The sequence below is a fragment of the Monodelphis domestica genome, chromosome 3 (genome assembly GCF_027887165.1).
Source record: "Monodelphis domestica isolate mMonDom1 chromosome 3, mMonDom1.pri, whole genome shotgun sequence".
NCBI lineage: Eukaryota > Metazoa > Chordata > Mammalia > Didelphimorphia > Didelphidae > Monodelphis > Monodelphis domestica.
The window spans coordinates 335,995,619-336,017,116 of record NC_077229.1 but is presented as its reverse complement, the minus strand read 5'-3'; the positions used below and the strand labels follow the sequence as shown (position 1 = coordinate 336,017,116).

General features: G+C 36.7%; 1 protein-coding gene across 1 annotated transcript; it reads left to right on the top strand.

Annotated features, from left to right (window-relative positions):
- Positions 1 to 5,806: 5,806 nt before the first annotated feature.
- Positions 5,807 to 12,951, top strand: LOC100019460 (fatty acid-binding protein, adipocyte). Its single transcript, XM_001367063.5, has 4 exons — positions 5,807 to 5,962; positions 10,648 to 10,820; positions 12,140 to 12,241; positions 12,732 to 12,951. Exons 1-4 carry the CDS (start codon positions 5,890 to 5,892, stop codon positions 12,780 to 12,782), a joined length of 399 nt encoding a protein of 132 aa, XP_001367100.2. The 5' UTR covers positions 5,807 to 5,889; the 3' UTR covers positions 12,783 to 12,951.
- The last annotated feature ends 8,547 nt before the right edge of the window (positions 12,952 to 21,498 follow it).

The window sequence follows — 21,498 nt, the reverse complement described above, 5'->3', positions numbered from 1 at the left end:
TATATATTTATTACCAATATTTCTATGCGAATCCTTCTATCTCCTCAGACTTCAACTTCTGAAGGTTAGGCAGTTCCTCAAGTGTCCAGTTGGGTAAGGTAACTACTTCTGGCCCTATGAGACACTTACTACTTCTGTTTATCTAATAAATGAAACCCTGCCAGAGCAAGGCCTTCCCCAGCACATGCCCTTTTTTGTCCTTGCTATTACCCTCATCAAGATTTGGGTGACCTAGTCTATGAGAAAAAAACTTAGCCAGTGAAAACATGATTGGGATAGCTAATGCCAGATATTGCTAGAGGAAGCTGGGTTTCATAAAATAGCTAGTCTTCCACTTTATTGAGCACCAGAGAGAAGCAGGCTAGCCATTTTTCCTAATGAAGTTAGTGAAACTGTAGTGATCCACCCATGTGAGGAGTAGCCCTTCCCTCCCCAATATGAAGTCATGGGAGAGGAGCTGAGGTCTCCAAGTCCACATCCTCATTAAAATAGCCACCACCTGGGACTGTCAGGGGAGGTCTAAAGCATATACTTTCAGGTCAGTTCAAAGGAAGACAGCTCTGAGGATAAAAGATGGTCAAGTCCTTGCTCATTGCCTTGATGAAGTTGGAAATGGAGTCACACTACTGACCTGTCCTTTATTAATAGACCATATGCCTCTATTAATAACTATATTGTACTTGAAGTGACCTCATTTTATTTATTTTTTAAAATTCTGGGTGCGATAGCATAGTATAGATTAATATATAAAAGCCTGAATTATGAGGAGCAGGAGTTTTTGTTATGCCTTTTGGGTGAAAGACACTGAAATCATCCATTTAAGCCTACTGACTGATTGTTGATGGAAGCGTACTTGTGAGGAGAATAGCCCACAGAGACAGCCAGAGATACTGAGGTTGCAGACACCTTCTAGACACTTATCCTCAAAACTGGTGAGTGCCAATAGGAAGAAATCCAGTGGGGCTGGGAGTGGGAGTGAGTATGGGGAAGGAGGTATAACAGGAATACATACAAAATAAAATACGTTAATTTGGGGAGATAAGGCACTGACATGATTCTGGGGATCAGGAATAACTTTATAATGGAGATAGTACTTTTACTTGCTTTGGTCTAGAGAATTCTTTATCAGAAGCTTTCTATACCCATGAAATTGTACATCTGGCTTAAAAAAAATGAAACAAACCCCACAAAACACCTACTGAAGTACTTAGTTTATAGTGTATCATAAACTTAACTATAAAACAATTTAAATAAACAAAATTGCACATAAAACCATTAGCAAACAATTTGTAGTTTGTTAACATATTGAACATAGTGATCCTAATAAAATAAGCAAAAATCATATTTGCATCTATCCCTTCCAATATATTTTTCTTCTGTGTTTATTGTCATATTTTGTTGCTTTTATTTTTTATAGTTGTTAATTGGATTCATTTTTTACTCCACATCATTTTGCTGAAATCTCTTCATATCTTTTTTGTCTTCATATTGTTTATTAGAAATATATACTTTTCTATAAGGTTGCAGATCTACTTAGGAAACCAAATGAACTTTATTTAGGTTGGTAATGATTGCTAAGAGCTGGCTAGATGGCATAATAGATAGAGCTCTATGCCTGCAGTTGGGAATACCTGAGTTCAAATCCAGCCATAGAGATTACTGGCGATGTTTGCCTTAGTCTACTGGAGAAGAAAATAGCAAACCATTCCAGTATCTTTGCCAAGAAAACTTTATGGGCAGTGTTGGTGTGCTATGGTCCATAGGGTTTGGAAGAATTGGACACCACTGAACAACAATGATTGTCAAACTTATGTGATGGTTTCACACGGGTGTTAAGTTTTCTAAAAAATCTATCACACATGAACAGTCATTTTATTCTTAACCATAAATTGACCCATTTTATTATAGACTTAAAGGACTCCTATTTATATTAATTCAATAAGAATGTCACTGGTCTTTGTAGAGAATCCTGTTCAAGCTGTTTCTTCAATAATAAATAGGCACCGAAGCCATTTAAATACAAAGAAAATGCTATTTGCCCAACAAAATGTTGCTTGACTAATTTTTTCCTTATTAGCAGTGGATTTGTTCTGAGCCAGAGCCGTAACTATGGCAAGGGAAATGGGGGCTTTGCTTTGCTTCATGGAACCAAAATTTAAAAGGTAAAAACATTTAACACATGCAATCCCTTCTGCTGCAGGAGTGACTATAGAAACCAATTCTTTCCGCTTAGCTGAATTTTTCCTCTTTTTTAGGATCATCTACATATCATGAATAATAAAGTCAATTCGAAGGCAAAACTGATGCTCCTTTCTCTAAAGCTCTTCATGTTACATGGCCAGGGTGCCGAAGTTGCTTGTTGTGCTCTGTTCTGTCAGATTCTTTCCTCTTGCATACCAAGCACATTTGCAGAATGGCCAAAATCTTTTAAACAATTGGCCATGAAATAGTACAAAACCAATTGGTGAGAAAGTGATTGAAGCGGGAATCATAGTCTTGAAAGTACTAAGAATGTGAGCTAATTAGCCATGGGGCTAGCCCTCCAACAAGATGCAATGTGGTACAGTGGAAAAAAATACTGATTGCAGACAGAAAACCTGCATTCAAATACTGGTTTGATTATTACCTCTATGAACTTAAGCAAGTTACTCACCCAACCTGGGCCTTTGTTTCCTCCTTTCTAAATTGGGGGTGGTGGCAGCTAAGTAGCATGGTGGATAAAATGCCAGTCCTAGAGTCTAGTTCAAATCTGGCCTCAGATCCTTCTTAACTGTGTGACCCTGGGCAAGTCACTTAGCCCTGATTGCCTAGCCTCAGAAGAGATTTATTTGTAATTTTTAAAATTAGATTTTTTTCCCTACTGTACGTAGATATAATTTGACTATTGTTTTCTGACATTTTGTGATACAGATTCTCTGCCTTTCTTCCTTCCACCTTCCTGAGGTGGTAAATAGTCTGATATAGGTTATTCTAATGCTTTTGTGCACTATATATTTCCATATTCCCTTTGTCATATATACAATAAAAAAAAACTCAAGGATGGCATGTTTTGATCTGCAATCAGATGGCAATAGTTCCCTCTTTGTCTGTGGATACCATTTTTTAAAAAATCATGAATCCCTTTGGGGAGTCATCTTGGAACCTTGTTTTGCTGATAATGATTTTAGCCCTTCACAGTTGTTCATCCTACAATATTTCTATTACCGTATGCACTGTTCTCTTGGTCCTGGTCATTTTACTTTTCATCAGTTCATATAACTCGTTCCAGGTTTTTCTGAACTCATCCTGTTCATTTTTTAATGAGCAATAGTTTTCCATTACAGCCTATATCACAGCTTGTTCAACCATTCTCCAATTGGTGGATATCCCCTTAGTTTCTAATTCTTTGGCAACACAAAAAGTACTGCTAAAAATACTTTTGTACAAATAATTTTTCTCCATCTCTGATCTCTGTGATATAGACCCATTAGTGATATTGCTGGGTATGAAAAGGCCCTTTCGGTGTGGCTCCATATTGTTCTCCAGAATAGTTTGTATCAGTTCACAGTTCCTTCAGCAATGGATTGATGTCCCTATTTTCCCACATCCCCTCCAATATATTTCATTTTCCTTTTTGGTTATATTAGCCACTCTGATAGATGTAAATTGGTATCTCAGTTGTTTTAATTTGCATTTCTCTAATCAATAGTGATTTGGAGCATTTCCTCATGCTATAATAGACAGTTTTAATTTCTTTACCTGAGGATTGATTGTTCATATCCTTTAACCATTTATCAGTTGGGGAATGCTCTGTGTATTTTTATAAATTTGACTCAATTCTCTATATATTTGAGATATAAGACCTTTGTCAGAGACACTTACTTTAAAGACTTTCCCTCAATTTGTTGTTTCCATTCTAATCTTGGCTGCATTAGTTTTGTTTGTACAGAAAATTGTAATTTAATATAATCAAAAAATGTCTTCTTCATTTTTCATAATGTTCTCTATTTCTTTTTTAGTCATAAATTCTTTACTTATCCATAAGTCTGATCTGCAAACTTTTCTGTGTTCCCCTAGTTTGTCTATGGTATCCTCTTTTATTTCTAGATTAAGTATACATCTTGACTTTATCTTGGTGTAGAGTGTGAGATGTTAGTTTATGCCTAGTTTTTGATATATTTTTCAGTTTTCCCCACAGTTTTTGTCAAATACTGAGTTCTTCCCTCAATAGTTTGGATCTTTAGGCTTATCAAACACTAGGTAACTATAGTCATTAGTGTGTTGATTTCCTAACCTATTCTATTCTGGTTAAGGTTTTCAAATAAAATAAAATGAGGGAGATGGACTTGATTGCCACTGAGGTTCCTTCTGGGTCTAATTTTAATATCCTAAAAATTCCCTTTTTTGTAAGTTGGGTCTTTAATAATAATAACTGACATAAACTTGAAGGTTTGCAAAACACTTTACATACATTATCTCATTTTAGCCCACACAGTAATGCTATAACAAATAAATTAGTCTTTTTTTTTACAGGTGAGGAAATTGAGGCTTAGAGAAGTTTAGTTGTTCATTCATGATCACAAAGGTACTCTTGTCAAAAGTAGGATTTTTTTACCTAAGTCTTCTGGACTTGCAAGTCTATTGCTCTATTTACTTCATTAATTTATTTATATACTCAGCTTTCAGGGACCGTATAATAAAGGATAATATTTTAGGGAGAAATTATGACTTGGACAGTTCAGGGTCTAATGAGTGGTTTATCAAATGAATTTAATTATCTCCATGGGGAAGAGCATGTTTAGGATATAGCACACTTTTAAGGGGTCTGGGAATATTTTCTAATCATGGAAGACTTTTTCATTCCTCATTCAAGGGGCAGTTATGTCAGGAAGGTTGAAATACTGCTTAATATTTTAATTAAAACCTTAGGCGCAGAGGCATGTAAGTGGCTCAGTAAATAGAATGCTGGGCCTAGAGTCCAAAAGACCCAAATTCACATCCTGCCTCAGACACTTACTAGCTGTGTGACCCTGGACAAATAGCTTAACTTTCTCCCCTGTAAAGTGGGTATAATAATAGCACCTACCTCCTAAGGTTGTTGTGAGGATAAAATAACAATATTTAGCACACACTTAGCACAGTACCTAGCACATAGTAGGTGCCATATAAATACTAGCTATTATTTTTATTATATAGACAACAGTGGAATAGTATGTTGTTCTTCTTCTCTCATGAATAATACTTAGAGATAAATAATCTTAAAAGTAATTTTATTTATATTTGCTTAATTGATTCTAGAATAATCTATTGCATCCAGTCCTAAAGAGTTTTTCCAGCTGCTTTAGGACAAACTTCAAGATTCATTCCCATTGTTCTTCAAATTGAATAGAAGTACACTGATAATTATACTTTTAAAAAATAACTACAAAGAATTGTGGTAAAGTTCACATCAAGATGTAGATCCTATTGTACATTCATCTAAATATACATTCATGGAAATATTACAAGGAAATTTCATTAGTGGAACCTGACTCTTCCTCAACAAAGACTTCAAAATATTCTGTCTTCTGCATGTTTTCTAATGATTTAAGACACTTTTTTTGGCTGTACAGCCAAAGACTGCATACCAGAAAGGAAACCAAAGTTGAAGAATTTGTTACACACACACACACACACATTCACATACACACACACACACACACACACACACAATTACTTAGAAAGAAAAAATAGGAGGGCTGGTCCTGAAGGAAATGCCCACACATAATTTCAATTGGACATCCCCAAGTATCACATGTTTTAGACATCTATAAAAGAAAGTTATGTGGGCTTGAAGAGTGCCATATCACTTTCCTAAAGACCACTTTTTCCTTTTCCTGCTTAAGATCAAGATCTCAGGAGTCCTACAAAATGTGTGATGGGTTTGTAGGAAGTTGGAAGCTTATTTCCACTGAGAATTTTGATGATTACATGAAAGAAGTGGGTAAGGATGAGCTTTTCATATACTTGGATAAAGAATAACTTTTCTTTCTAGGGGAACCAGGCTTGTGACTAATACAGTTTGCATCAGAAGGGCTGGCAAGCTTTCTAAATACTCTTTAGAGGATATGATTTGAACTGATTTCTCTTTACTTCTATATTTTAAATGCTCTGAAAGTTTTTAGTTAAAAAATAAACTTGTATGTAAAAGGGTCTAACAGAGTTTTATTTATTAACATATAGTAACATAAATTGTTATTTTCTTGATTTGCTATCCCTTATCTCTTCGGTTTATCAGAATCATTGCCTACTGCCTCCCCACCTCTGGAAACAAGGAAATATATTTGCAGTGTACTGTGAAGTTGTCCAGCAGTTTCCATTTGAAATGCAAATACTGAATTACCCTTATGCCATACTCTTTTATTTATGCCATACTCTATTCTTGCTTCCTTTCTAGAATGTAGACATAGATAAAATGATTTGGCTTTTCCCTTGTCACTAATGGGAGGGCAAAGATTATTTAGAGAGCTATAGGATGGGTCAATAGGTTTGGATGTTAATTATTTTGCCATCAAGCCTATTCTGATAATGGCTGTCTTTAGGGAGACAATGCCCCATTTTTAACATTTCCCTTTTGGGAATAGCTTAGCCATGTTCTTTGACTTGAACTATAGGAGATTTGTGGATGTCAGGCTTCCCATTCAAAGTCAGAGTCTAGCTCTAACCCTCCAAAACCATCAGAAGAGATACCATGAAAGTAGTGAAGAATTCAACTGAGGAAGATAAACAAGGAGAGAGAGAGAGAGAGAGAGAGAGAGAGAGAGAGAGAGAGAGAGAGAGAGAGAGAGAGAGAGAGAGAGAGAGAGAATGTGAGATGTTAAAATAGATAAATGAGAGTGCACCCTCCTCTCACCAATAATTTTGTGCCAAGAAATAGGGCAGTTAGCACCCCATCAGCCCTTGTAGTTTATAGGAACTACAAAAGAAGGTTCATCCTTTTTACAGAATGTGCTCAGTAAAGACTTTCCTGGAAGTAGCATATTGGAGCTAGGAGAGGAGTAATGCAGTATTTTATGGGGGAATCAACATTCAAGTATATGTCTTCTTGTAAAGTACCTGGAACATAGTAGGGGTTGAATAAATGTTTATTTAGTTGAAGGTAGAAAACTCCATTTCTTTTCAAGAACTCCAAATTTTTGAGAAGGCATAGCATCCTTTCGAGTTTTCTGAAGCAAACAGATGCTTGCTTGTAGAGAAGAAGCAAAAGAGCAACTTAATCTTGTGTTGCCTTTTTTTCTGACAGCTTTGCCCTCTTAATTTATTTATAACATTTTGTAAATTTTATTTTTCTGAAGTATATGTCAGTATATTTTCTTAATATTTGTTTTCTCATATTTTGCAGTCCATAGTCTCATTACCCCATCCACTCTTACCTTCTCCCCCATAAAGGCAGGCAATGACAGAGGTTGTACATATATTGTCATATAATCTTGTATTTGTTCTTGTAAACTACCATGACCTCACATGCTAACTTCCCTTTTCAGATAGGTTGTGTGAGGGACATTTACATATTTGAATCCCATATTAATAAAGTACCATTGGTCAAAAATATGAATTGACTAGAATTATTTAATCCATTTTAGGGGGACTGTATTTCCTGGCATAGAATATACTAATTAAGAATCTTATTCTTTCAGTGCAGATTGGCACCCGCTTTGCAATTTATTTTCTTGGAGATTTGCATGCAGGGGTTGAGTGATTTGTCCAGGGCCACACAAAGGAGCATAGTATAAGCCCCAGACTTTTCTGACTCTCAAGCCAGCTGCCCATCTACTGCGCCAGGTTATCCCTTTAATCCTTTGTTGTTGTTATTAAGTCATTTCAGTTGGGTTCAACTTTTTGTGGCCTCATTTTGCATTTTCCTAAAAAAAAATATTGGAGTAATTTACCTTTCTTTTTCCAGTTCATTTCACAGATGAGGGACTGAGGCAAACAAGGTTAAGTGACTTGCCCAAGGTCTCATGATTATCAGTAAGTAGTTGAGGCCAAATTTGAACTCAGAAAGCTAGGTCATCCTGAACTTGGGCCCAGCCCTTAAGCAGGAAGCTTAAGGACTTGGATCAGATTTTGAGAAGCAGCTTTAGGAAAAGAGAGAGTATAACTAACCCCAGGTCACTCAAGGTGGCAGATCAAAAGTCAACCTTCTGATTTCCTTATTATATAGTAGAGTATCTACTTCCTATGATATTGCATTCATTTTATTTTAGAAATGTTTCCATATTTTGCCAAAGTCTTGTTCACCATTTACCTACCTTTTCTTTAGGAAGCTTGTTTCAGCTGAACTAATTGCAAAAGCAGAGTTGAACCATCACTATGTTTCCGTCTGTTCAAGTTTTTCCACTTATTTCTATCTCGGATCTCTAAGGAAGTAAAGCAAATTAAACTGATAGTCCTGGGTCTTTGAAACACTTCCACCATATGAGTAAAACCATATAACTTTCGTTCTGGAAGACACAGAGAGTATCTTGGCCCACTCTTTCATCTTATAGATGAGAAAGCTAAGACTCAGAGAGTTTAAATATGTTCAAGGCCACATGCTTAGCAGACCCACAACCTCCTGGCTGCTCTCCCAGCTTGGCATTCTCTCTTTTCATGAGACCACCTTGCCTCCTGGTCATCCTTCGTAGGATTTGTGCCTGTGCAAAGTTCTCTGCAAATGTTATGTAGACAGTAGCTATCATCATCCCTAGGTAGTAGAGGCAGTAGCATCACTGGGGTCTAGTTGGAGAATGGCCAGTTCTTAAGAAGCTTGCCCCATCAGATGCTTAACAAATGTTTGTTGAGATCACTTGAATTGAAGTGTAACATTTTGTGGAAAGGAGGTTTTCTCAGAACAGTGCATTCCCTTTTCTCTTTTTCATAGCCTCTCACCTCCAGCCTGGACATCCTAGGCTTGAATGAGGAATCTGAATGTAATAGACATTTTATAGTTCTTCTGTCAAGGTTTTTATTTCAGTTTAACTCCCCCCAAAGGCATAGTGATGTGCTGCCTAATGTAGTGAGTCAGTGTGGCAGGATGAAAGGAGGGCTGGCCTCAGAGTCTGGAAGACATGAATTCAGATTCTGGCTTTGTCATGTACTGGCAAGATGACCTTGGGCAAGTCATGTAACCTCTCAGTATTCCAAACCAAAGGTGTCCAACATGTTCTGAAATGTATCTGGACCAGAATAAAATGGAATTGGGGAATAACTTAAAAAAATAAATAAAAATACAATAGAACATAATATTAATAAGTAGGTTTCTAAGCCCCATTTTCTATGGGAGTTTGACATTACTGCTCTAGACTATTGTTAGACAATATGATGTATCAGAAATGTTCCCTTGCATTATTAGCAGAGGGACTTTCTCTTACCCACCTCTGCCCCTAGAATTCTCTAGAGAAGGCAGTCATAGGTCCAGATCTATCATTCTCTCTCTCTGTAGAGCTGATGTTCTCTTCACCCCATTGATCTTTCTCAGTCATCTTGGTTCCACTCCATAGTAAGTGGTCTGATGGTGTTGGGGTGGGGTGGGAGGGTGGTTCTGGACCAAGATGATTTCATTGGTATGGAAACTCCTGGTGTGGAAATTTCCTTCCATAATGTACAGATACAAATTGATTATGTCAATTCCACTGAAATTTGTAGTTTTGGAAAAATGTCTGAACATACTTGAAAGGTTAAGGAACCTGTAGTCACGTAGCCATTATGTAGGACTTAAAAACAGGTCTTGCAATCACCAAAACTAACCCATTATCCACTAAACCTGGCCCCCTCACCATAAAACAGAAGATGACACCATAAGACAGTAAGAAAAATCACATCTTTGGGGAAATTAAGCCATGACACGAATTCAACAGTAATTTAGAAAAAGTGTATGTGAATATGAGGCTTGTGTAGCAAGAGAAACTAACTTAAAAGGGTTAATCTGCAGTGAGTGATCAATTCTTGGAATCATAGTTCCTTCACAATGAATAGAGGTTCTTTTTTTATGACCAAACATTGCTAGATTTCTCCATGTCACAGGAATTTTTGACTTGGGGCTCATGGACTGTTTTTAAAAAATATTTTGGTAATTGCATTTCAATCTAATAGTTTCCCTTTGTAACCTTGGTTGCATTTTATATTATGCATTAAAAATATTATTGTGAGAAGGAGTATGTAGAATTTACCAGGGGGTAATGAGAACTATAAAAGAAAAATGGCCAAGACTCTCTTGGCCAAAGACATGCCACTAGTGAGAAGTCAGACAATCTAAATTTGGTCTCACTAAATTCACTCTCACTAAGGCTCATTTATGATATAATAAGGCATTAATGAATAATCAATCAATAAGTATTTATGAAACTCCTACTATGTGATAAGCACTGAATATTTGTCCTGATGTGTTTCCATGATGTCAGGAGATATCTGGCTAAGTTTGATGTTTAATGATGCTGACAGAGCTTTTTGTCTTATTTGGTTTTGTGTTGTTGTTTTTTTCATATTATTTATCACTTACAATGATGACCCATCATAACCAACAAAATGACAGGTCAGTGACTATCAATAAAATCATTAGTAGAAAATTAATTTGAAGTTGTCCTAAATGTGTCTGCTCATAGTAAAATCAAAAATAAAACATGAAACATTCTCTTTTCTGAATTTTAGGAGTGGGTTTTGCCACCAGAAAAGTGGCAAGCATGGCTAAACCCAATACAATCATCAGTATTTCAGGAGATGTGATTACCATTAGAACAGAAAGTACTTTTAAAAATACTGAGATTTCCTTCAAACTGGGCCAGGAATTTGATGAAGTCACTGCAGATGACAGAAAAGTCAAGGTGAGGAATACAAATTCCCTCTATGTTAAGGGGCATTTCTTTTTTTTTAAAGAATTTTCATTGGTATCCTTTGTTTTGCATCAACTTCATTTCTCACTATTCCCTTCCTTTTCCCTACCTTGAAAAACATCTTTTAAAATTAAGAAAACAAAAGAAAAAGAAAAAGGGCACTTTGAGAAAACTAACACATGAATCCAGTATTAATATCTATTTTTTACCGTGTTCCCTATGTCCACAGTGAAAGGAAGGTAATTTACCTTCTCATATCTCTTCTGTACATCCAAGTTTTGTCATTATAGTTATATAATGTTCAGTTTCTTTTTTTGTTCTTTCCATTTACATTATTGTAGTCTTTCTATGTTGTTTTCCTAATTCTGTTTACTGTGTTCTATTTCATGTCTTATCATGCTTCTGTATATCTTCACATTATTTCTTTCAGCACTGTAGTATTCTGCTACTTATGTACTGTAATTAATTTAACCTTTTCCCAAGAAATGGACATCTGCTTTGTTTGCAGTTCTTTACCACAACTACTACCACAAAACAAATCTATGATAAATATTTTGGCACATTTGGAACATTCCTTTCTATCTTTCCTCTCTTTGGAGTGAGCAGTAGAGTTTTCAGGTGAAAAGCTATAGTCATTTTAGTCACTTTCTTGGGACTAATTCCAATTTTATTTCCTTAATGCCCAATTCATTGTTTTATCATTAGGGCTTGCCTTTGTCTATACCCTACAAATCCATCTATTTCCATCTTTGTCATCTTCTTTCCCCCAGCCCCCACTAAGGTGCAGAGAGAAGGTAAAATCTCAGAGTTGTTTTGACTTGTACTTCTCTTATTATTAATGATTTGGAACAGTTTGTTATATGGTTGTTAATAGTTTATAGTTCTTCTTTTGAGAGCCATTTATATCCTTTGATCTCATCTTCATTCATTAATAGCTCATTGTTGTACCCAGTTGTATTGGTTCTCTGGGTATCAGCAGAGATATTTATTGCCAAGGTTTTCTCCCACTGAACTTCTTCCTTTCCTATACCAGTCACATTGCTTTTGTTTATGCCAAAGCTTTTCAATTTCACATAATAGAACCTGTTTGATTTATTCTTTAATTACCTTGATCTCTTGTTTGTATCTGAAGCCAGATTTAAACCTAGGAGATGTTTTTCTATAGCCCCTGAGAAATCTCATATACCACAATAAGAGAAAAATGACTAACCCATTGAAAATGTAAGTCATGTGAGAATAAGTATGGTGGCTGATTCTCCTATCTCTCCAGGGGACACAAAGAGTTTCACTAAATATTTTTCATCCCATAGAGTGTCATAACCTTAGAAGATGGTGTACTTGTACATGTTCAGAAATGGGATGGAAAAACAACCACAATAAGAAGAAAACTAGTGGATGGTAAACTTGTGGTGGTGAGTAATTTACAATCATTGACTTCAGCACAGTTCTTGTGATGCTGCAGAAGAGAACTCTTTGGAGGGAGACAGAGAAAGCCTAGATCTGAGGTTTGCCTCTGCTCATTTATTACCTAAATGAACTTTGATGAAAACACTTAATCTTTTGGTGCTTCAGTTTCCTCATCTATGAAGTAAAGAGGTTGTACTGGATGGACTGTGAAGGCCCAGCCCTAAGGCTGTGATGCTAGATAACCTCATTTTCTGTGTATAGAGTAGCTAATTGCCAGCTATGCCTTGGGACACTTTGGAGAAAAAAAAAAGGGGGGACTCTTATGTCCATAGTTGAGCATATTCTGAACTCAGCTGTGCACTGATATTACTAAAGAAGAAATATTGCTCCTACCTTCTACTAAGTTGAAAAAGAGAAAAGAAAAGAACCCCTCTGTCCTTTCATCATCTTTATTTTACCTCAGATGTTTAACTCTCACCTCTTTTTGTTTCGTAGGAATGCCTCATGAAAGATGTTACATCCACTCGAATCTATGAAAGATCATGAAGGAGTGATTTCTAAGTGGGCCAAAGCTGCCAAACCACCACTTTTTGTCATGTGTGTGTTATTAAAATCAATGTGGTTCTTCCTGATTAAATTGGGAGAAATCCCATTTGCAAAACATTTATTTACTCCTTTCTGTTTTATTCATTCAATAAACTTTTTAACACTAAAATCCTTGATACATTGTTCACTGTGGGACCGCAAAAGAATTATGACTTCTCTTGATATTTTAAAATAAATTTCCTCCTGGAAAATTTATAGTTGACAAGGGTACTTGCAAGGGGGGAGGACAATAATAATCATTTTAAAATAACTTGCTTGTGATCCCTTTACTGGCCAATAATCCCAAAAGAATCACACTGTCATCTTTATATAGAAAAATATTTCATTAAATTGGAATTCATGACAACTCAGATATACTATTCGTGCTTCAGTATTCCTTTGTGACTGAACCAGATATATCCTAATGTAAATGAACTGGGTGTTTTCCTATGTAATGTGATTTTGGGGTTTTCTGCTTTTACTGCTTTTACTTGTACTCCTATCCCCAAAGCCTTTTTCTTCCTCTCCTTTTGCCTTCTATCAGAGGAAAACCCTTCATTCTATTTGAGGGCAGGAAAACAAGCACAAAGTTCCCTTATTAGCAAATAATTCATTGAGAATTCACACTATAGATTATTTTTTACAAAAACCTTTCCTGAGAGATATTGATAGAAGAAAAGAATGTAGAGACAGGAGACACTGGATGTCTGAAAGGAACTCTAAAATTGGGTTTCATCAATAGAGTCCAAGTCTACAGGAATTAAAAAAAAACCCGTCACCTTAGTATTGCTGCAGGTATTAGTTCTGAGGCAGAAGAGTGGTAAGAGCTACATAGTTGGGGTTAAATGACTTTCCCAGGGTCCCAGAGGAAGTATCTGAAGCCAGATTTAAACCTAGGACCTCCTGATTCCAGGCCTGGCTATCCCCTGAGCCACCTACCTGCCCTTCAACAAGTCTTTATTAAGGACATAACCAAGCAGAACTGGAGCTACCAAGTCAGGCAAAAGTAGTTCCTTCAAAGAGCTCACAGTTTGATAGTCTGAAAGAGGTTATAAAAGGTAAATAATTATGTGCAAATAGAATATATGCAGGACATATTGGAAATAATCTCTGAAGGAAAACACTAGCACAAGGGGAAGAGGGAAAGGCTTTCTGGTGGGATTTTAGTCAATATGGGAAACCAGAAGATAGATCCAAGGAGGGAGAAAGTTCCCAACACAAAGAACCAGTGAAAATTCAGTGAGTAGATGCATTGGGTTGTGCAAGGAACGCCGAGGACAATGTTGTCACTTAGATCATAAAGCACATGCAGAGGAGTAAGATATGAGTAGTAAGGTTGGAGGGACCAGCCAATGAAGAGGATTTGATCATTGATTCTGAGGGTGATCAGGAATCATTGAAGTTGACTTAATATGAATTGACATGGCCCAACCTGTGTCTAGAAATTAGAACCAGATAAATCTGAGAGTCATCTGGTAAAGATGACCAACTTCATGGGAATGGAGAAGACTATCATATGGAATAATATAGAGGGAGGAGAGAAGAAAGCATAAATCAGAGCCATGGGCGTTATCCATTGTTAGTGGACATGACCTGAATGAAGATCTAGCAAAGAAGACAGTAGAGGTTAGCCAGATTAGAAGAAAACCAGGTGAGAGAAATGTCACAAGAGCCTAGAGACAAGGAAATATCAAGGGGAAAAAAAGATGATTAATAGTATCAAAGCCTACCTTGGAGAGGTAGGTCAAGAAGAATGGGGATTGAGAAAAAGTTCATTTGACTAGAAAACTAGGAGATTATTGGTAAATTTGGAGAAAGTCCCTTCAGTTGAATGATGAGGTCAAAAGCCAGAGTGTTAAGAAGAGAGTGAGAGAAAAGAAAATTGAGGCAACAGTTATAGATGACCTTCTCAAAGAGTTTAATCATGAAAGGGGGGACAAATATAAAGTCTGTAGGATGCTAGCTAATGGGGATAGATGGATGAAGGGAGGATTTTTTGAGTATGAGTAAGACATGGATATACTTGTAGATAGCAGAGAAGAATTTAGCAGCAGGTTGATATGTAGATGCAAAATTAGTTAGAGTAGGAATGATAGAGAGGACAATCTGCTAGAGGGAAATGGGATATAATGAGAACACCTGGCATGTAGAATTAGCATTGGTGAGAAGAAGGGCCAACTCTTCAAGTGAGACAAAGATGAATGAGGAGATAGTGAAGGAATGCCTCCAAGGACATATGAAATGAGGATACAGGGAGAAAAGATAGCATTAGGTCTGTGTTGGCAATGCTGGAGGGGGCTTGCCACAGGAGTGAGGACACTTCTTACTTTACCCACCCATCCGTCTGCCCAGCAGCCCAATGAGAATGCTTCCTCCCACCCCTGTCTTGGGTAAGGTGGGGGTCAGGGGGAGGTCACATGAGGTTTGGGGTTTGTAGTTTAGGTGTTCAGTCTCTAAAAGGTTCACCATCACTACCCTAGCTGAATGCCCTCAATTGTTTCAGTAAAATATGAGCTATGGTTCTTAGCTGTTGAGGTAGGGGGAGTAAATGCAATGGGAAATTTTAGGAGGGCTAAAAAGATATGGAAAATCCACTGTGATGAGTGGGCTAATGAATCTATTAGGGAAAGATTTTCTTACCACACAGAAAAAGAAGATGAAGAATAGAAAAAGGACAAACTATGCCAATTTCAATTAAAAAAAAAATACCCAGGCCTGTGAGCTTATATAGTGTATTATTACATTCTATTCCTAGTGTGATATTTATATATTAATTACTCTTATTTGGTCTTCATGGTGTATACAGCTGTAAAAGATGCTTTTTATTGATTTCTCAAAATTCACACAGTTAGGGACAGTTGGGTAGCTCAGTGGATTGAGAACTAGGCCTAGATATGAGAGGTCCTAGGTTCAAATGTGACCTTAGACTCTTCCCAGCTCTGTAACCCTGGGCAAATCACTTTACCCTTATTGCCTAGTCCTTACCACTCTTCTGCCTTGGAGCCAATACAGTGTATTGACTCTCAGGTGGAAGTTAAGGGTTTTTTTTTTAAAGTCACACAATCTTCCTTTTCCACCTTCATTTCTCATTTCTGCCTCTTACTTTCCTCCTGCACTCTAGATTAACTAGATGGTGGTGAATCATGAAGATGGCAAGCCCGAAGCATGGCCTGGAGTGTAGAGACAAATAGATATGAGCACTCACTAATCAGAGTAGTGTGGTTTCTCTGGACAGGAAGTGACTTAGCTATCCCAGTGCAGAAAATCTAGAGTTCTAGTTCCTTAGACGGTTTAACAACAGGGCAGCAGCAACTGAGTGGCAGTAACCTTAGTTTCATGGCAAGAAGATGGCCAGACAGAAGCATATGAGTTTACTTATGCCAATATTCTTTTTATTGCAAAAACCCTTCCCCAACTCACATTTCACTTTTGAAATAAACAGAAATTATTCTTTTTAAAATTTTATTTTTATTGTCATGCAAAATATACTTTCATATTGGTCATTGTTATAAGAGCAAACTCATATGTAACCAAAACCACATAATGAAGCCATAAATACACTGATATGAAAGATGGCTCCAACAGTTCTTTCTCTGGAGGTGGACAGCATTCTCCACCATAAGTTTTTCTGGATTGTACCAGATCATTATTTTTCCGAGAATAGCCAAGTAAAAATTATTCTTTCAATGGTCTCTCTTTAATGGTACTGCAGTTGTTGTGTAATCTCTCCTTTACTTGATCTCATAGAAGTGTGTAATACTGATATGAGTTCATCTTATATTTTGAATTCTTTGTAACTTTCTGGCCAATTAGCCAGGTTTAAAACCTTAGGGTCATTAAAATAATTGTTTTATTTATTTGTTTGTTTGTTAAATTAAAGTTCCCAGATATATTTCCCTCTCTGCATTAGAGAAGGCATCCTTTGACCTATTTATGTGTCTATGTGTCTATGTATTTATCTATAATGATGTCTTGCTTATTTCAATTTATCAGTGCTTTCTCTGGAGGGGGTCATACACAAGTGATTCTTCAGGGCAAAATATTTATGTGATTTGAAGAGAAACAAGAGTATCCAAGTTATTCTTCAAACAATATTTTGTTGTTGTATATAATGTTCTCTTGGTTCTGTTTGTTTCACTCCATAATCTCACATAAGTCTTTCCATGTTTTTTGAAAATTAGCATACTTGTCATTTCTTATGATGTCTTTGCATCATTTTTGACCCAATCAGTTATTGAATTCTACCAATTTTATTTGTTCAATATGTCACATGTCCACTTCCTTTCCCCCCACCCCATTCAAATTGCTGTACTCTTGGTGAAGTCTTCATGACCTTTTGCTTGGTCTGATGAGTCATATGGTTTCCTTCTTTTAGCTTCTCTTTTTATATCTCCTTTCTAGAGCTACAAATTAACACTTTCCTGAGGCATTGGCTTGATTAAACCATTATCTACTTAAAATTTGGCACTGGCTCTCACTCTTAAGAAAAACTGAGAAGCAGAAATAGAGAATTGAAAAAGAAGGAAGTTAATTGTGTGTACCATGACTGAATTTGGAATATGGCTTTGAAAGTGCATCATTTTTGGCAATATGATACAGAATAGACAAAGGGGATAATAAAGTACCCCCAAAGAGATAATAAGGAAAAAGACTTGTACATAGCTCTGCTCTTTGTGGTGGCAAAAAATTGGAAAATGAAGGGATGCCCTTCAATTGGATAATGGCTGAACAAATTATGGTATATGTTGGTGATGGAATACTATTGTGCTCAAAGGAATAATAAAGTGGAGGAATTCCACGGGAACTGGAACAACCTCCAGGAATTGATGCAGAGTGAAAGGAACAGAACCAGGAGAACATTGTACACAGAGACTGATATACACTGTGGCACAATCAAATGTAGTGGACTTCTCTACTAGCAGCAATGCAATGACCCGGGACAATCCAGAGGAATTTAGGAGAAAGAACACTATCCACATTCAGAGATCAAACTGTGAACCAGAAATGCATTAGAAAAATATATGATCCAATACGTAGTGCAATAGGGTTATAATTTGGGTTTTGATGTTAAAAGATTGCTCTACTGCAAATGTGAATAGCATAGAAATACGTTTTGAACAATGATACATGTATAACCCAGTGGAACTGCTTGTCAGTATTGGGAGGGGAGAGGAGAGAGTGGGGAAGGGGGCATTATGAATCATGTAATCATAGAAAAGTATTTTAAATAAAAAAATTTTAAAAGGGATAGTAAAGAAGAATTTTTATCTGGAAAAAATGTAATTATGTAAAAATATTGGAATCAAATGGAGGAAGTATGCTAGAGAACATTTAGATAAATATCAAGAGGCATAAACAGAAGTGAGATTGTCATTGAAGTATAATAAAGATGTCTACCACATTTAGCAGGGCAGTGTCATTAAGTAGGTTAAAGGGAAGCAGAAAAGACATCTTTAGCTCTCTTTTCTCCCAAACTCTTCTCCAAAGATTTTATTTCTTTCCAGGAGGAGAACAGAAGGTAGAGGGTAAGCACTCTGCTCTCCTTGGAATTATAATCTGGCTGCTCCCTTAAATATTACTAGTTTGGGGAATGTGGCTATCAAATTGAAGCTAAACTTCTTATCACTGTTTCATTAATGGGGACTCCATTTTTCATATCTAAGGCTTGACTCATTACCTACCAAAGACTTTATAGAGAAGGAAGAAAAAAAAATTCATCCAAATCAACTAGTAAAACAGAAATCAGAGAGAATACATACAGAAGAATACAGAGAAGACAATATAGAGTGAAAGAAGGTAATTCAGTTCAATGGAAAGTGTCCTAGATCTAACCCTAGGGAAGTTCCCCCAAAGTCTCTAACATAGTAAAGCTGGTAATAAGGAAGTGATGGAAAATGCCATCTCCTCTCATGTCATCTTCTTCCTAGTCTCTTCCTTCAGCATCCTGGAGTAAGGTTGGCTTCTTCCAGCTTTTTTCTTGAATATGGAAGCCAGAAGTGAATGAAGAGTATTCTTAGACTACAAAAGCTTGAAGAGATTTGAAAAAACTAAAGGATCTAAAGCAAACTGAAGAGACCTGAAGAAAACTCAAAGAAAACTAACAATGACTTGAGCTTTCCCTCTCTTACCAAATCTGTCACCCTCCTCATTCAGGCATTCAACATTGATCTTCACCAATGAGGAAAGAGTCAATACTAATGAGTTTTGGGATCCAGGTAATAGGAGATTATCACAGAACATGTAGACATAAGGACAATAAGTTCTGGAAGCAGAAGCATGATAGTATTTTGTCTTCTTTTCATATCCTAACACTGCTTCCTCAGGGAATATCATCTGTGCTAACCAAATTACATAGCCTCTCTTTTCAGGAAACTTAACTCTAGATTCCCAGGACTAGTTTGCTTTTGAATTCATTGGCATCTCTCTTCCTTATTGTTAGAGGTCACATATCTTGTGCTGCTTCCTGCCTCCAATTCTATGTATTTCTCTCCCTTTCTCTCTCACTGATTTAAAAAACAACAACAACAACAAAAAAAAAACCTCTTACCTTCAATAACTATGTATCATTTCTAAGGCAGAAGAATGGTAGGAGCTAGGCAAAGGGGACAAAGTGACTTGTCACACAGCTAGGAAGAACTGAGGACCTCCCATCTCTAGATCTGGCTCTCAATCCCCTCTCACTGATTTTTAAAGGGCCATCAGGCATGTAGCCTCTGCTTTACAACCAATAACTAGATACTCTCTAGTTCCAGTAAGAGAACCTTTTCATACTTTGTAAAGTGATAACAGGGCAAAGATATACTTTTTTGCATTTTCCCACATTAACGACTCCACACCTCTTAGAGTTTCTGCTCTCCTGGCTCCCACTTACCTTACTCTTTGCCTTATATCAACCAGACTTGGAAAAGGAACATAGTAAGCCCCCCCCAATTATATGTGTTATATAAATGCCCAAAATGGCATATGTGGAGAGCTTGCAAAAGTAAGAGAGATAGTTAATATACTGGATAACAATCACCACTCTTGCAGAAAGGAGCGAATGTTGTACAAAATCCAATATGATAAAATGTAAAGGTGATTACTGTAGACTGTTGCAACGGGGTTAAAAACAAGTAAACTGTCACCATTATAAGATGGGGAAGTATAACTAGACAATTCCTCACCTGAAAAAAAAATCTGAGCAGGTTTCATGTTCAATATGTGTCAACAGTGTGACATAGTATCCATCATCTTGAACAGATAGACCCTAGCATTCAAAATAAGGGAGGGAATAGTCCCTCTGCACATTGTGCTTCTCAGTCCACCTATGGAGCATTGTGACTAATTGGGGAAGCCCATTTTGTAAACACAGTAACAAGATGGAACATATTCACAGAAGGCTAGTCAAAATTGTGAAGGGTTTCAAGATCATGACATACAAGAATGCACGGAAGATATAGGAATTCATCTTGGATAGAGAACACTCGTGGTCATAGAGAGATGATAACTGTCTTCATGTATTATGGATGAGAGACTATATTCACTCTGCTTGGCCCTAGACAGTAAAATTAGGAGTAATAGTTGGTCTTTTAAGAGAGGTAGACCTAAGTTTGACAAGGATACATTTCTTAATAATTACTTCCATAGGGAAAATGTAATGAACTGCTTTAGAAGGTAGTGTTTTCCTGTTAGAATTGGAACTCTTAAAAAAAAAAGAATGGGAACTCTTCAAACCCTGGATGATCACACACACACACATACACATATATTTTCAGAAAAGAATTGGACAATGGTGCCTCTGAAGCTCTTTCCCACTCTGTGATTCTGTGATTTAATTTTTAAAAAGACTTATGGATTCAGAGCTTGTCAAGTTCTTTATTCTCTGTACTGTTGGGTCATGAACTGTTCTTTTCTTTTCAGCTTTTTTCTCCCTTCTCTATCAGTTCTGTTAGCGGGACCAGTGTGCTTCTCTTCTTTGGTGGGCAAAGGATCACCCAGTCAGATCTCCCTCTTCCTGGGAGGCTGAGGGAACTCATGTCAAGATTTATCTCTCTTAGTCTAGGAGTGAAAAAAATGTCAGGACGTTCAGTCTTTTTTGTAGGAATGCTTCTAGTTCTGTAGCTTAAGTTTTGCTTTTAACCATTAAAACACTAATTTATAGAAGTCTTTTTTTTTTATATAGATTTGAATGTTTAAATTAAGCTAGAACTTCTCCCAAGGGTTCATGTACTGGCACGCTGTTATTATAATTTTTTCCACTCTCTTGAGCAAAGTTTATTTTATTTATTAAATGGTGTTCAGTGGACCTCACCATTCACACTTATCAGCCATTGACTAAAAGGGACAAGAATGATTATGTTACTGTGAAATATAATTCTATGCTTCTTCCCAATTTCTACAATCTCTGAATGTTGGAATTGCCTGCAGTTCCTACTTAATTTCTTTGTGGGTGGACACCTGAGAAGGAGAATGGAGACTGAGTGAAAATGGATGAAGAGGTTATAGAGATAGAGAGAGACAGACAAAGGAACAAAGACTCAGAGACAAAGAGTTAAAACACGAGGGATTCAGCCAGCTCTGGTGATGCTTCTCAAAGAGAGTGATTTGCATGTGTCCCCGAAATTTTATTGGAGAGTTTAGGAATGTGGAGTAGGAGGTAGCTAATGAAAATGTGACATGACATAGGTTTTAACATTGG

Excerpts from the sequence above, each read along its gene's own strand:
- LOC100019460 (XM_001367063.5), top strand. The coding sequence starts at position 5,890 with ATGTGTGATGGGTTTGTAGGAAGTTGGAAGCTTATTTCCACTGAGAAT. Across the intron at positions 10,821-12,139 it reads CAGATGACAGAAAAGTCAAG|AGTGTCATAACCTTAGAAGA; the intron begins GTGAGGAATACA and ends TTCATCCCATAG. Across the intron at positions 12,242-12,731 it reads TGGATGGTAAACTTGTGGTG|GAATGCCTCATGAAAGATGT; the intron begins GTGAGTAATTTA and ends TTTGTTTCGTAG.